The following is a 17064-nucleotide window of genomic DNA, read 5'->3' on the forward strand; positions in this document are numbered from 1 at the left end:
TCAGACACAACACACACTACTGCAGAACACAACACACACTTCAGACACCAAAACACAACACACACTACTGCAGAACACAACACACACTTCAGACACGACACACACTACTGCAGAATACAACACACACTTCAGACACGACACACACCACTGCAGAACACAACACACACTACTGCAGAACACAACACACACTTCAGACACGACACACACTACTGCAGAACACAACACACACTTCAGACACGACACACACTACTGCAGAACAAAACACACACTTCAGACACCAAAACACAACACACACTACTGCAGAACACAACACACACTTCAGACACGACACACACTACTGCAGAATACAACACACACTTCAGACACGACACACACCACTGCAGAACACAACACACACTTCAGACACGCAAAACACAACACACACTACTGCAGAACACAACACACACTTCAGACACGCAAAACACAACACACACTACTGCAGAACACAACACACACTTCAGACACGACACACACCACTGCAGAACACAACACACACTTCAGACACGCAAAACACAACACACACTACTGCAGAACACAACACACACTTCAGACACGCAAAACACAACACACACTACTGCAGAACACAACACACACTTCAGACGCGACACACACTACTGCAGAACACGACACACACTGCTGCAAAACACAACACACACTTCAGACACGACACACACTTCAGACACGACACACACTACTGCAGAACACAACACACACTTCAGACACCAAAACACAACACACACTACTGCAGAACACAACACACACTTCAGACACGACACACACCACTGCAGAACACAACACACACTTCAGACACCAAAACACAACACACACTACTGCAGAACACAACACACACTTCAGACACGACACACACCACTGCAGAACACGACACACACTACTGCAGAACACGACACACACTTCAGACACGACACACACTACTGCAGAACACAACACACACTTCAGACACGCAAAATACAACACACACTACTGCAGAACACAACACACACTTCAGACACGACACACACGACTGCAGAACACGACACACACTTCAGACACACACCTCAGACACACACTTCAGACACACACCTCTGACACACACTTCAGACACACACCTCTGACACACACTTCAGACACACACCTCTGACACACACTTCAGACACACACCTCTGACACACACCTCTGACACACACTTCAGACACACACCTCTGACACACACCTCTGACACACACTTCAGACACACACCTCTGACACACACTTCAGACACACCTCTGACACACACTTCAGACACACACCTCTGACACACACTTCAGACACACACCTCTGACACACACTTCAGACACACACCTCTGACACACACTTCAGACACACACCTCTGACACACACTTCAGACACACACCTCTGACACACACTTCAGACACACACCTCTGACACACACTTCAGACACACACCTCTGACACACACCTCTGACACACACTTCAGACACACACCTCTGACACACACTTCAGACACACACCTCTGACACACACTTCAGACACACACCTCTGACACACACTTCAGACACACACCTCTGACACACACTTCAGACACACACCTCTGACACACACTTCAGACACACACCTCTGACACACACTTCAGACACACACTTCAGACACACACCTCTGACACACACTTCAGACACACACCTCTGACACACACCTCTGACACACACTTCAGACACACACTTCAGACACACACCTCTGACACACACTTCAGACACACACCTCTGACACACACTTCAGACACACACTTCAGACACACACCTCTGACACACACTTCAGACACACACCTCTGACACACACTTCAGACACACACCTCTGACACACACTTCAGACACACACCTCTGACACACACTTCAGACACACACTTCAGACACACACCTCTGACACACACTTCAGACACACACCTCTGACACACACTTCAGACACACACCTCTGACACACACTTCAGACACACACCTCTGACACACACTTCAGACACACACCTCTGACACACACTTCAGACACACACCTCTGACACACACTTCAGACACACACCTCTGACACACACTTCAGACACACACCTCTGACACACACTTCAGACACACACCTCTGACACACACTTCAGACACACACCTCTGACACACACTTCAGACACACACCTCTGACACACACTTCAGACACACACCTCTGACACACACTTCAGACACACACCTCTGACACACACTTCAGACACACACCTCTGACACACACTTCAGACACACACCTCTGACACACACTTCAGACACACACCTCTGACACACACTTCAGACACACACTTCAGACACACACCTCTGACACACACTTCAGACACACACTTCAGACACACACTTCAGACACACACCTCTGACACACACTTCAGACACACACCTCTGACACACACTTCAGACACACACCTCTGACACACACTTCAGACACACACTTCAGACACACACCTCTGACACACACTTCAGACACACACCTCTGACACACACTTCAGACACACACCTCTGACACACACTTCAGACACACACCTCTGACACACACTTCAGACACACACTTCAGACACACACCTCTGACACACACTTCAGACACACACCTCTGACACACACTTCAGACACACACCTCTGACACACACTTCAGACACACACCTCTGACACACACTTCAGACACACACCTCTGACACACACTTCAGACACACACCTCTGACACACACTTCAGACACACACCTCTGACACACACTTCAGACACACACCTCTGACACACACTTCAGACACACACCTCTGACACACACTTCAGACACACACCTCTGACACACACTTCAGACACACACCTCTGACACACACTTCAGACACACACCTCTGACACACACTTCAGACACACACTTCAGACACACACTTCAGACACACACCTCTGACACACACTTCAGACACACACCTCTGACACACACTTCAGACACACACCTCTGACACACACTTCAGACACACACTTCAGACACACACCTCTGACACACACTTCAGACACACACCTCTGACACACACTTCAGACACACACCTCTGACACACACTTCAGACACACACCTCTGACACACACTTCAGACACACACTTCAGACACACACCTCTGACACACACTTCAGACACACACCTCTGACACACACTTCAGACACACACCTCTGACACACACTTCAGACACACACCTCTGACACACACTTCAGACACACACCTCTGACACACACTTCAGACACACACCTCTGACACACACTTCAGACACACACCTCTGACACACACTTCAGACACACACCTCTGACACACACTTCAGACACACACCTCTGACACACACTTCAGACACACACCTCTGACACACACTTCAGACACACACCTCTGACACACACTTCAGACACACACCTCTGACACACACTTCAGACACACACCTCTGACACACACTTCAGACACACACCTCTGACACACACTTCAGACACACACCTCTGACACACACTTCAGACACACACCTCTGACACACACTTCAGACACACACCTCTGACACACACTTCAGACACACACCTCTGACACACACTTCAGACACACACCTCTGACACACACTTCAGACACACACCTCTGACACACACTTCAGACACACACCTCTGACACACACTTCAGACACACACCTCTGACACACACTTCAGACACACACCTCTGACACACACTTCAGACACACACCTCTGACACACACTTCAGACACACACCTCTGACACACACTTCAGACACACACTTCAGACACACACCTCTGACACACACTTCAGACACACACCTCTGACACACACTTCAGACACACACCTCTGACACACACTTCAGACACACACCTCTGACACACACTTCAGACACACACCTCTGACACACACTTCAGACACACACCTCTGACACACACTTCAGACACACACCTCTGACACACACTTCAGACACACACCTCTGACACACACTTCAGACACACACCTCTGACACACACTTCAGACACACACCTCTGACACACACTTCAGACACACACCTCTGACACACACTTCAGACACACACCTCTGACACACACTTCAGACACACACCTCTGACACACACTTCAGACACACACCTCTGACACACACTTCAGACACACACCTCTGACACACACTTCAGACACACACCTCTGACACACACTTCAGACACACACCTCTGACACACACTTCAGACACACACCTCTGACACACACTTCAGACACACACCTCTGACACACACTTCAGACACACACCTCTGACACACACTTCAGACACACACCTCTGACACACACTTCAGACACACACCTCTGACACACACTTCAGACACACACCTCTGACACACACTTCAGACACACACCTCTGACACACACTTCAGACACACACCTCTGACACACACTTCAGACACACACCTCTGACACACACTTCAGACACACACCTCTGACACACACTTCAGACACACACCTCTGACACACACTTCAGACACACACCTCTGACACACACTTCAGACACACACCTCTGACACACACTTCAGACACACACCTCTGACACACACTTCAGACACACACCTCTGACACACACTTCAGACACACACCTCTGACACACACTTCAGACACACACCTCTGACACACACTTCAGACACACACCTCTGACACACACTTCAGACACACACTTCAGACACACACCTCTGACACACACTTCAGACACACACCTCTGACACACACTTCAGACACACACCTCTGACACACACTTCAGACACACACCTCTGACACACACTTCAGACACACACCTCTGACACACACTTCAGACACACACCTCTGACACACACTTCAGACACACACCTCTGACACACACCTCTGACACACACTTCAGACACACACCTCTGACACACACTTCAGACACACACCTCTGACACACACTTCAGACACACACCTCTGACACACACTTCAGACACACACCTCTGACACACACTTCAGACACACACCTCTGACACACACTTCAGACACACACCTCTGACACACACTTCAGACACACACCTCTGACACACACTTCAGACACACACCTCTGACACACACTTCAGACACACACCTCTGACACACACTTCAGACACACACCTCTGACACACACTTCAGACACACACCTCTGACACACACTTCAGACACACACCTCTGACACACACCTCTGACACACACTTCAGACACACACCTCTGACACACACTTCAGACACACACCTCTGACACACACTTCAGACACACACCTCTGACACACACTTCAGACACACACCTCTGACACACACTTCAGACACACACCTCTGACACACACTTCTGACACACACCTCTGACACACACTTCAGACACACACCTCTGACACACACTTCAGACACACACCTCTGACACACACTTCAGACACACACCTCTGACACACACTCACAGCCCGCATTGAGTCCAGCTCCTCTGTGTTTTTAAAGCCCACACATCTCGTTCTTTGCTTGAATCACAACTCTTCATAGTTATTGAAGTGTGAGAAAAGCTTGGCCGTTGTGTATGGGACGAAATTAAAGGTGCACTATGTAACCTGTCCGTCTCCATGGAGATGTCATTGGTCCGTCCATCGATACTTTTGTAGTATTAGTCGGTATCGGATCGGAAAAAAAATCACCGGTATCGTACTTTATTATTTAATCAGACGTGTTTTTATGCGACTTGACACTGGAACGGAGCCGCCAATCCACAGATCTGACCTGCCACTCGAGCCGGCTGAGTCATCCGCTCGTCGCCATGGAGACAATACAAGTTCAACGCCATTTTGGGAAACGTTCCGGGCAAAGCAATGACACCTCCACTGGGCGAAAGGTTCCGTAGTGCGTCTTTAACCGCGCGAGCTCTAGACGCTGCTGGGGGCGGAGCCGGAGGCGGGGCCGGAGGCGGGGCCGGAGGCGGGGCCGGCGTGCGGACACAGACCTGAGTAGATGTTGTTCTGGAGGCCCATGCACTGCAGGTAGTTGTGGCAGCGCTCCTTGTGCTCCTCCAATGAGCTCCTCTGTTTGTAGCTCCGCCCACAGTACGCACACTTGTGAGGTTTTCCCACTGCAACAGAAGAAGATTCATCACAAACGTCCCGCGTGACAACGTCCCGCGTGACAACGTCCAACAACAACGTCCCGAAACACTTCCTGAAGCTGAAAAGACGAGCGAGAAGATAAATGTGGCCCAGACTAGATGTAAAAGGATCAAAGGAAGTTATTTAGTTACCAAAGTGAGGCATTAAACTACAAAAGTTTATCAGAGAGCGGGTTTGTATTGGTTGCTAGGTGACTGCGGCTGGTTTACCTGAGTGCGTGCGCAGGTCAATCACTGGTTTGTTCTGGTTGCTAGGTTACAGCAGCTGGTTTACCCGAGTGCGTGCGCAGGTTGAACACATGTCTGTACTGGTTGCTAGGTTACCGCAGCTGGTTTACCCGAGTGCGTGCGCAGGTTGAACACATGTCTGTACTGGTTGCTAGGTTACGGCGGCCTGTTTACCCGAGTGCGTGCGCAGGTTGAACACATGTCTGTACTGGTTGCTAGGTTACGGCGGCCTGTTTACCCGAGTGCGTGCGCAGGTTGAACACATGTCTGTACTGGTTGCTAGGTTACGGCGGCCTGTTTACCCGAGTGCGTGCGCAGGTTGAACACATGTCTGTACTGGTTGCTAGGTTACGGCGGCCTGTTTACCCGAGTGCGTGCGCAGGTTGAACACATGTCTGTACTGGTTGCTAGGTTACGGCGGCCTGTTTACCCGAGTGCGTGCGCAGGTGTCCCGTGAGCGCGTCGCGGCGGCGGCAGGCGTAGCTGCACAGGTGACATTTAAAGGGCTTTTCTCCAGAGTGAAGCTTGATGTGCCGGAGCAGGTTTCCCTTCTGAGTGAACGAGGCGCCGCACTGACTGCACTGGAACGGACGCTCGCCTGGAACACAGAACAGAGGCGTGTGAGGGCGGAGAGAGGGCGGAGAGAGGGCGGAGTGAGGGCGGAGTGAGGGCAGAGTGAGGGCAGAGTGAGGGCAGAGTGAGGGCGGAGTGAGGGCGGAGTGAGGGCGGAGTGAGGGCGGAGTGAGGGCGGAGTGAGGGCGGAGTGAGGGCGGAGTGAGGGCGGAGTGAGGGCGGAGTGAGGGCGGAGAGAGGGCGGAGAGAGGGCGGAGTGAGGGCGGAGAGAGGGCGGAGTGAGGGCGGAGAGAGGGCGGAGAGAGGGCGGAGAGTCGCGCCATTAGCATAGATGATGTTTTAGCAGTGATGTATCATTTATATAGACATTGACCAATATGTTCAACAGTCGCCTGAACCGTGTGCAGGGCCAATTCTGATCGTTTCACCCAATTTATATCAATAATAACGATTTATGCCGTTGGAAAAGTCACAAAATATTGCCTCGTGTCCCAGGCGTGTGAGAGTGGAACGGCCCCCTCGTCCCGGTTCACAGTCAGTTTTTGAGTCTCGATAGAGAGAAAATGACCTCTTGGTGTCAGTACAGAACAAACTGTCAGGTATGAAAAACAAACTGAGCTGAAAAATACCCATTTAAAGAAGAAGACCACATGAGGCTCAAACGTGGCTCCAGATCCAAACCAGGTCCGACATAAGACGACATCGTTGTGATTTTACTTCTAAAAAGAGTCGAACCCAAAAAAGGCTAAAATTTGAATTCATGACTTAAATTCCTCTAAAATGCCTGAATTCCCTTTATTTTTGTCCATAAATCACAGCGGCTTTATTTTGAACTTGAAATTGTGAGGGCGGAAATCGTCCCCCCTCACACTCTCTCCCCCTCACGCCCCTCACGCCCCCCGCTCTCCCCCCCCGCTCTCCCCCCCTCACGCTCTCTTCCCCCTCTCTCCCCCCTCACGCCCGCCGTTCTTCCCCCTCACTCTCTCCCCCCTCACGCCCCCCTCCCCCCTCACGCCCCTCTCCCCCCTCACGCCCCTCTCCCCCCTCACGCTCTCCCCCCTCACGCTCTCTCCACCCTCACGCTCCCCCCTCACGCCCCTCTCCCCCCTCACGCCCCTCTCCCCCCTCACGCCCCTCTCCCCCCTCACGCCCCTCTCCCCCCTCACGCTCTCCCCCCTCACGCCCTCCCCCCTCACGCCCCTCTCCCCCCTCACGCCCCTCTCCCCCCTCACGCCCCTCTCCCCCCTCACGCCCCTCTCCCCCCTCACGCCCCTCTCCCCCCTCACGCTCTCCCCCCTCACGCCCTCCCCCCTCACGCCCCTCTCCCCCCTCACGCCCCTCTCCCCCCTCACGCCGCCCTCCCCCCTCACGCCCCTCTCCCCCCTCACGCCCCTCTCCCCCCTCACGCCCCTCTCCCCCCTCACGCCCTCCCCCCTCACGCCCCTCTCCCCCCTCACGCCCCTCTCCCCCCTCACGCCCCTCTCCCCCCTCACGCCCTCCCCCCTCACGCCCCTCTCCCCCCTCACGCTCTCCCCCCTCACGCTCTCTCCACCCTCACGCTCCCCCCCTCACGCCCCTCTCCCCCCTCGCTCTCTCCCCCCTCACGCTCTCCCCCCTCACGCCCTCCCCCCTCACGCTCTCCCCCCTCACGCTCTCTCCACCCTCACGCTCCCCCCCTCACGCCCCTCTCCCCCCTCACGCCCCTCCCCCCCTCACGCCCCCCTCTCCTCCCCCTAAACTCTCTTTAATTACAGCCTTGTGTCGTATATCGTGCTGAAATGGGCCCTCGACTGTTGGAACACGGGGTCAGCGCCCTACACCATTCCCCCCGGAACAGCCCCATGATCGGGGGGGGTCGAAGCCTGCCGGATGACAACCCTCGCCCGTCTCATCGTCTCCCATCTCCCCCCCCCCTCCTCTCTCTACCGCTCGACTCCTCCGCCGCCGCCGCCGTCTGCCCGTGATGGAACAACCTCTCCCTCCGCCTGCCAGCTTTCGTAATGCACCGTTGCGTGGGTCAATTTGATCTCCGAATCTCATTTTTCTCCCCCCCTGAGTGCGCCTCTCGAACTCACCCCCCCCCCACGCCCGATCGTTCTTCTTTTCTCTACTAAGAGCCCCCCGCACATCACAATGCAAATTCGAGGCTCATTTGAATAAATGGAGTCGGGGGAGAGCGGCGGCTGTGTTGAGAGGCAGTCTTCCTGATCAACGCCCCTGGAATAAACCAATATATCCAACTGAACCCTTCCGACTGTTGTGGCATTCTCGTTTTAATTCGCCTTTTCTTAAACATCACTCGCCCTCGCTCGCCCTCCCCCCGTCCTCCCCCCCTCTCCTCGCACCGTTTCGTAATATAAGAGTCACCAGTGAAGCAGCAAAAATATATAAAAAGGATCCTCATTAAAAATGCATTTCGGGAGCGGAGAGAGATTCGGCGCTGAATACGCTCCTATTTAAAACGCGGCGGTTCATTATATCTTTTATTGTGGCGGCGCCGGCATTTACATCGCACGATCCTATTCTCCGTTTTGATTTTTCATTAGTTTCCGCGGCCCGACAGTTAAGTGCCTTTTTCAGCACCACTGGTTTTGACTTGGCAACAAAAGAATATCAATTTTGATTTTTGAGAAACTTTTAATAGACGGGTAATTGCCACTCGGCGCAGATCCGAGCGGCAACTGCTGCGGTGACGGTTGCCGAGGCCGGTGCAAAGTTTTCGCGGCGCAACTTTTTTTTTGGGGGGGGGGGACGACGATCGGAGGAGTTTTGTGGTAATTTGGAGCAAACAGTAAACAATGGCTAATGGTGAATCAAAGAGGCGATTTCATGCACCGAGGAGAATGTGCACTTGAACTTTTGTGCTCGTCTCCATGGCGATGTTACCGCTCTCCTCTCTGGAATGTTCCATAACGAGCGGGTGATGGAGACGTATGGAGTCTTGACATTGATATTCAGAGGATATTTTAACACTGCATCTGGAATGTTTTTGTCCAGGTTCAAGTCTCGACCGTAAAATGATCCTCAAAAATGCAGAAATATATAAAACTATATTAATGTTTGTTTGACATTACACTTCATATTTCTGTCTCTTTTTAAGGTCATTTTTAAAAGTTTTAATGCTAAATATCACTCAATATTCTACCAAATGTTGCAAATGTTTTGATGCGTCTCCAGATCCACTTATGATATTACAAGTTAATAGTTGCTACAAAAACTATTATATTATATAAACTCTATTAAAAGCAGGCTCACCTTTCCACAGATCTGACCTGTACCTTGGCCTTGTCTCCATGGAGATGATATGTTCAGAAAGATCTTGAGCTAGTTTAAGACCACAAAGCGACATGAAAACAGCACTATTAATGTCGTTTATGTTGGAAATGACAGTCTTATTATTTTGGAGAATCGAGTCTCAAAATGGAGTTTGAAATGTTAGTATCATGTGAGGATTTGGGCCACACTTTTTTAGCTCATGTTCTTCTACTTTCCAGTCGGACCTTTTGGCGACACAAGGCTTTGTAAGGAAACATTTTTAAGACTTTATCAATCCAAAAGAGGACATAAAGCTCCAAAAACAGTTTCTGAATAACCTTTAGTCCAGAGCTTTTTCTCTGTTTTTGTGCATGATTTACTGTTCAAAAAGAGAAAGATGAATGACAAAAAACATGTTTAAATGTTCCGCGCTGAACAGAAGCTCATTTTACTGTCACTGTGGCTGAACACGAGCACGGGGACCTGCTGGTTCCTCTGACCAAACAGGGACCGGGAGATTATAGGGACTGTCGTTCTCGGTACTGCAACGTGCAAAAACACCAATTGTGTCACATTCCGGTCAAAGCAATGAAAGGTCAATGGAGACGACCCTCAAACAGAGACGCTACAGTGACCTTTAACCTCAAAACATCTGCAGTTTGACAAATAAATGCAAATTGTTCCAAAGATGTCACACATGAGCCTAACCTTCTGGGCCGAGGTGGCACAGTGGGTCTCTCGGCTCCTCTCGGCCCCTCTCGGCCCCTCTCTTCCCCCTCTCTGTCCGCCCCTGTCCGTCTCAGACATGTGGTGGTGCCCTGGCAGAGGTCTTACCCGTGTGGCTTCGCTTGTGCACCATCAGCACATTGGGCCCAATACAGACTATGCCACAGATATCGCACTTGAGCTTGCCGTTGGGCAGCCTGATGCCTCCGGACGCCGGGTAGGCCTTGGGTCCCGGACTCGGCCCAGATCCGTTCAGTCTGGGCCCGGACGGATCGACCACGCGCAAGTCCTCGGCAAACTCTTCCTCCTCGGCTACGTTCACGCCACTGTCCGCGTCTGCGCCATTCTCTGCCTTTACGGCAACGGCTGCAAAACACCAGAGAGGAGCGTCAGGAGCAGCGTCAGGAGGAGCCAGGGCATGCAGCTTAAAGAGGCTAATCAAGTGTCTCATGGTGGCGCTCGCTGGCACCTCGGCACGTGCATCAGACCAGGCGTGTCCAGACTATGGGCCGTGGTCCAAACGCAGCCTCAGACCAATCTTTCTGATGAAACGACCACATTTCTATGACTCTTAAAGGGCTCATATCATGCAAAATGGACTTTCAGAGCTTTTAACCTTCTTACTGTGATATTGGTGCCTCATGTGCCCAAAGTGTTTTTTGTGTCTTTAGAACAGTCTCTCTCCTTCCCCTCGGATGAGCAGACCAACGGGTGCTACCCTGTGTAACTCGCACTCTATACCTGTGACACGCCCCCCTCCCCCGCCCCTGCGCTCGTGAGGAACCGCGGCTATTTAGGCACAGTTCAAACGCTACTTTAGTTCCAACGCTGCTGTTGTGTCATGCGTTGTGTACCGGCGCACGCCTCTGCCTCTGTTTAAACCCCCACCTTCTCCATGCTGAGACTACGTCACGGGGTGGGCGGTGGATTGCTCTTGCGAACCTAAAACTAAGCCGTCTGCATGTCCGGGTTTGTGAGGGTCCAAGGTATGGGTGATATTTATAATATGTTATGGGTGTTGCACTACACTTATTATCAAATATGTCCTTAGAGTAGACTACGAAACGGGAAAAATAGCATGATATGGGATCTTTAACTGCCATTTTAATGATTTGCTACATCATGACCTCACTCACAAACGACGGCACCGACACGTAAAATATCCGGGAATCCACCTTCGCCTCAATTCTGTCGTCTGAGCTGCGATAAAATAACCAATATTTAAATATCACACGGCGAACAATGAGTCACAAGAGTAATCACAGACGGCGAGTTAAAGTCTGACATACGACGAAACTACTTCACTGGAGTTTATTTATTTATTATCTATGCTAATGCTAACCTAATATGCCTGAGTTTATTATCAATGCTAATGCTAATGCTAATCTGATCCAAACTATATTGAATTATTAAAGTTAAAATTGCGCTACAGTCTCAATCAATTCACTTGCAAAAAAAAATTGACTTGTTTTATCAATTATTCATATTCCTATTTAAAAGTTGAATGGATGATTTTTTTGGCCCAAATCTGTGTCTTATTTCCTCGTGGCGTGGACTGACGATTAGTCCTGTATCAATCATAAAACGCACCTACCGCTCACCTGCAGCCGTGTGCGGTTCGTCCCACGTTTCCGCGTGTCTAAGCGCATTGATCTATCATAATATAGTTCCCTCAGTGTACGGGACAAAATGAAGACGGAGAAAGACAGTTCGAGCTGACTCAGAAGTAGACGGAAATCTACAGGACACGAGATGCGATGCGTCGCGCTAATAAACAAACGCACGTGTGTGGCGTGTGCACGGGGGAGTGGCGTGTGCACGGGGGAGTGGCGTGTGCACGGGGCAGTGGGGTGTGCACGGGGCAGTGGCGTGTGCACGGGGCAGTGGCGTGTGCACGGGGCAGTGGCGTGTGCACGGGGGAGTGGCGTGTGCACGGGGGAGTGGCGTGTGCACGGGGGAGTGGCGTGTGCACGGGGGAGTGGCGTGTGCACGGGGGAGTGGCATGTGCATGGGCACGGGGAGTGGCATGTGCACTTCCACCTGAGTTCTCAAATCGCCGAAAAATCGTCCATTGTGCCTTTAATTTTGATTCAGGTTAATTAAGTGGATTACCAGACATTCCTGAGGCAGATCTAAAGCGTGCGAGGTGCTGTGTAAAGAGACCCAACATTGAGGATCCCAGTGTGGATAAAGTTATAGTGCGTCTGACTCATTGACCACCGGCCTGTGGCCCTCGGCTTGGTCCCGACGGTGAAACGTTTGGACCCCTGCAACGGGCTAATCCTCCTGCCAAGTTCTCCTGATCCAGATCCTGTGTCAGATCATCAAACTACATTTGGTCAAAATGTCCTAGAGTCAAAGTTCAGAGTGAGACCTCCACATTCACAGCATCTAAAAGTAACTTAAAGGAGGAGCCAAACTCAGACGTGTGAGAACCAGAACTCAAGAACTTAAGGCTGCAATATCAGGAGCCTCCACTGGGGCATTTCATACACTCTGCTCCTGTCTCTGCCCCTGTCTCTGCCCCTGCTCCTGTCTCTGCTCCTGTCTCTGCTCCTGTCTCTGTCTCTTCTCCTGTCTGTCTCTGCTCCTGTCTCTGCACCTGCTCCTGTCTCTGCTCCTGTCTCTGCTCCTGTCTATCTCTGCCCCTGTCTCTGCTCCTGTCTCTGCACCTGCTCCTGTCTCTGCTCCTGTCTCTGTCTCTGCCCCTGTCTCTGTCTCTGCTCCTGTCTCTGTCTCTGCCCCTGTCTCTGTCTCTGCTCCTGTCTCTGTCTCTGCTCCTGTCTCTGTCTCGGCAGTGTGCTGTTTGCTGCAGGTGTTGATCTGATGTACATTCTCTGTGTCACACTCTGAGACAGAAACGATAAACAGGAAGTGAGCGACAGAAAGAGACTGGGTGAAACACAGGGACGACTTCCACCACAACCACACTCACTCTGACCTATTTGAACATTTCACCCGCGTCACACACACGAGCCGCCGTTTGCACCATGTAAAGCGGAGTCAAAGTGTCGCAGCGAGAGACGCTTCTGGAACAGCGGCTGCCATTTTGTGCTCGTGGCCGCAAGTGTCACGTGAAGTCTACTTTCTGACCGTGCGGGTTCAAAGTTCATATTTTCAACACGTCCAAGAGCATCAACGTTGGAGACTAAACTGAAATCTGAACTATAAACTCATGCAAGAATCTCACGCGTTTGTGGAGGTCTAAACCACAGGATTAGCACTTTTTACAGCTCTACACTTGAGACACTCCTGACCATTGCAATTGTATACATACAAGAGTACTTTTGAACACTTTAAAGGTGCTCCATGTGACTTTTCTGGTGAAGTCTCTGCCTCCTGATTGTCTCCATTCGTGGCCTGAATAGACCTCTGTACCGCTGTTTGCCCTGTGTCGACAAACAGACTTTAAAAACGCAGAGGAGCGCTTTCAGACTAAACCTGTCATGGCATTAGACTCAAAAAAAGTTCAACAAAGCACGAGTCTAGTTTTGTATTTCACACAGAACCAACTTTATCGCTCCAAACGTCCTTACCTGCTTTTAATTTAAAGGCGCAGTACGTCCTTTTCTGGAGGCGTGGTCAACTTCATAATTCCGTTGAAATAGAAAGTTAAAACCATACTTCGGAATGCCACACAGGTGAGTATTACAACATTTTCATGGTCTATAAAGTTGCATATTGTGGCTTTAAATGCTCTTCATGCTGCGCAGAAAACTGAGGCAAAACCGTCGCCTGAACTGAACTTAAGACGCACTTTTCATCCAATCAGAAACACGTAACTGCCGGACGTAATCGCAGAAGGGAGTGAGGGTGTGACAAATATACCGCAAGAGGCCGAGTCACGGTGCGATATCGGAGCGGCGGGACGGACCGAAAGTACAAACTCAGACCTGTTCCTGATTCACGGTTCAAAATCACGTAAAGGACATTTTTAAAGCATTTTGTACGTGCCGTGATTTAAAAAAAAACGGTTAAACTGCTTCTTATCTACGGCGTCGACCTGAACATTTCGACGCTTTACGACCAACGCCAAAGTCTGTCCTCAAAACGTCTGCTCGGACTTCCTCTAAATGTGATCAGAGGTTTGGTCACTCGTTCCTCTTCCTCCAGTGGCTCGTTTAGATGACAGTTTTCCCCGTTTAGGTGGCAGTTTTCCCCGTTTAGGTGGCAGTTTTCCCTGTTTAGGTGGCAGTTTTCCCTGTTTAGGTGGCGGTTTTCCCCATTTAGGTGGCAGTTTTCCCCATTTAGGTGGCAGTTTTCCCCATTTAGGTGGCAGTTTTCCCCGTTTAGATGACAGTTTTCCCCGTTTAGATGACAGTTTTCCCCGTTTAGATGACAGTTTTCCCCGTTTAGATGACAGTTTTCCCCGTTTAGATGACAGTTTTCCTTGTTTAGATGACAGTTTTCCCCGTTTAGATGACAGTTTTCCCCGTTTAGGTGACAGTTTTCCCTGTTTAGATGACAGTTTTCCCGTTTAGATGACAGTTTGGCAGTTTTCCCCGTGTAGGCGACCGTTTCCCCGCGGCGGTGACACTATCTGGCTTCACCGCGGCCGTGTGTTGTCTGTTTGCTCGCAGAAGAGGAACAGTGCAGGGATCTGTGGAGAAGGGGAAGCAGAAGGAGCCGTGTGCAGTGAAACACAAGAGTTATGGAGAAGTGACAGAAAGGGAAGCTCGGGAACAGGCTCCGACCGCCAGCTGCAACCGGCGCCTCGTTCCCGATATCGCCGAGGCAAAAAAAAAAACGCTTTATAAATGTAACGTGCCGAGAGGGAAGGTTTCTGCACACGCAAAACCGACGCTTTTAACAAACTATGAGCAATAAACTTGGATGGAACTCGCCCTGAACCGCTTCCTGCAAACAAATATTCACGTTTTCTTTCACGTTTTCTGAAAGGTTTACGTCCTGCAGGTTTAAATGTGTTTGTGAACTTTGGAAACAGACGTAAAAACGCTTCTGTTGGAACGACTCAAAGTGTGAATGATCAGAGTCTATTCAGTCTAAATCTAATGACCCTTTTCTCTGTCTTTTAATTCACGACGATTAACAAGACACAACGCTTCTCTCCAGTTAAAAGAGCAGCGTGTGACCCCAGAGTGTGACCCCAGAGCAGCCTGTGACCCCAGAGCAGCCTGTGACCCCAGAGTGTGACCCCAGAGCAGCCTGTGACCCCAGAGCAGCGTGTGACCCCAGAGTGTGACCCCAGAGCAGCCTGTGACCCCAGAGCAGCCTGTGACCCCAGAGTGTGACCCCAGAGCAGCCTGTGACCCCAGAGCAGCCTGTGACCCCAGAGCAGCGTGTGACCCCAGAGTGTGACCCCAGAGCAGCCTGTGACCCCAGAGCAGCGTGTGACCCCAGAGTGTGACCTCAGAGCAGCCTGTGATCCCAGAGAGTGTGACCCCAGAGCAGCCTGTGACCCCAGAGCAGCCTGTGACCCCAGAGTGTGACCTCAGAGCAGCCTGTGATCCCAGAGTGTGACCCCAGAGCAGCGTGTGACCCCAGAGCAGCGTGTGACCCCAGAGCAGCCTGTGACCCCAGAGCAGCCTGTGATCCCAGAGTGTGACCCCAGAGCAGCCTGTGACCCCAGAGCAGCCTGTGACCCCAGAGCAGCGTGTGACCCCAGAGTGTGACCTCAGAGCAGCCTGTGATCCCAGAGTGTGACCCCAGAGCAGCGTGTGACCCCAGAGCAGCCTGTGACCCCAGAGCAGCCTGTGACCCCAGAGTGTGACCCCAGAGTGTGACCCCAGAGTGTAACCCCAGAGTGTGACCCCAGAGCAGCCTGTGACCCCAGAGCAGCCTGTGACCCCAGAGCAGCCTGTGACCCCAGAGCAGAGTGTGACCCCAGAGCAGAGTGTGACCCCAGAGCAGCCTGTGACCCCAGAGCAGAGTGTGACCCCAGAGCAGCCTGTGACCCCAGAGCAGCCTGTGACCCCAGAGCAGCCTGTGACCCCAGAGCAGCCTGTGACCCCGGTTTACTCTTTGCCGTGTCGTTTTGTACGTTATCTTATTACAAATGTTTGTTGTAATGTGTTTAAAGCGTCAGTGTGAAGTACAAGTGGGAAAAGGGGCCGATAA

General features: G+C 51.3%; 1 protein-coding gene across 5 annotated transcripts in view; it reads right to left on the reverse strand.

Moving 5' to 3' along the window:
* ikzf1 (IKAROS family zinc finger 1 (Ikaros)) overlaps nt 1-17064 on the reverse strand; it is a 61068-nt gene that overhangs the window by 7672 nt on the left and 36332 nt on the right. For 2 of the 5 annotated variants that reach the window (XM_072437058.1, XM_072437057.1), the window contains exons 4-6: nt 11095-11352; nt 6863-7030; nt 6046-6171 (exon numbers count right to left, since the gene is read on the reverse strand). In XM_072437058.1, the coding sequence (XP_072293159.1) occupies nt 6046-6171; nt 6863-7030; nt 11095-11352 (552 nt within the window). Of the gene's footprint in view, nt 1-6045; nt 6172-6478; nt 6492-6862; nt 7031-11094; nt 11353-17064 lie in introns of those variants that run through there. The other 3 variants (XM_072437061.1, XM_072437059.1, XM_072437060.1) reach the window with 3 other exon arrangements.

This window comes from Eucyclogobius newberryi, unplaced genomic scaffold (genome assembly GCF_026437365.1).
Source record: "Eucyclogobius newberryi isolate DKJ021-1_F unplaced genomic scaffold, fEucNew1.0.hap1 SCAF_8, whole genome shotgun sequence".
Classification (NCBI taxonomy): Eukaryota; Metazoa; Chordata; class Actinopteri; order Gobiiformes; family Gobiidae; genus Eucyclogobius; species Eucyclogobius newberryi.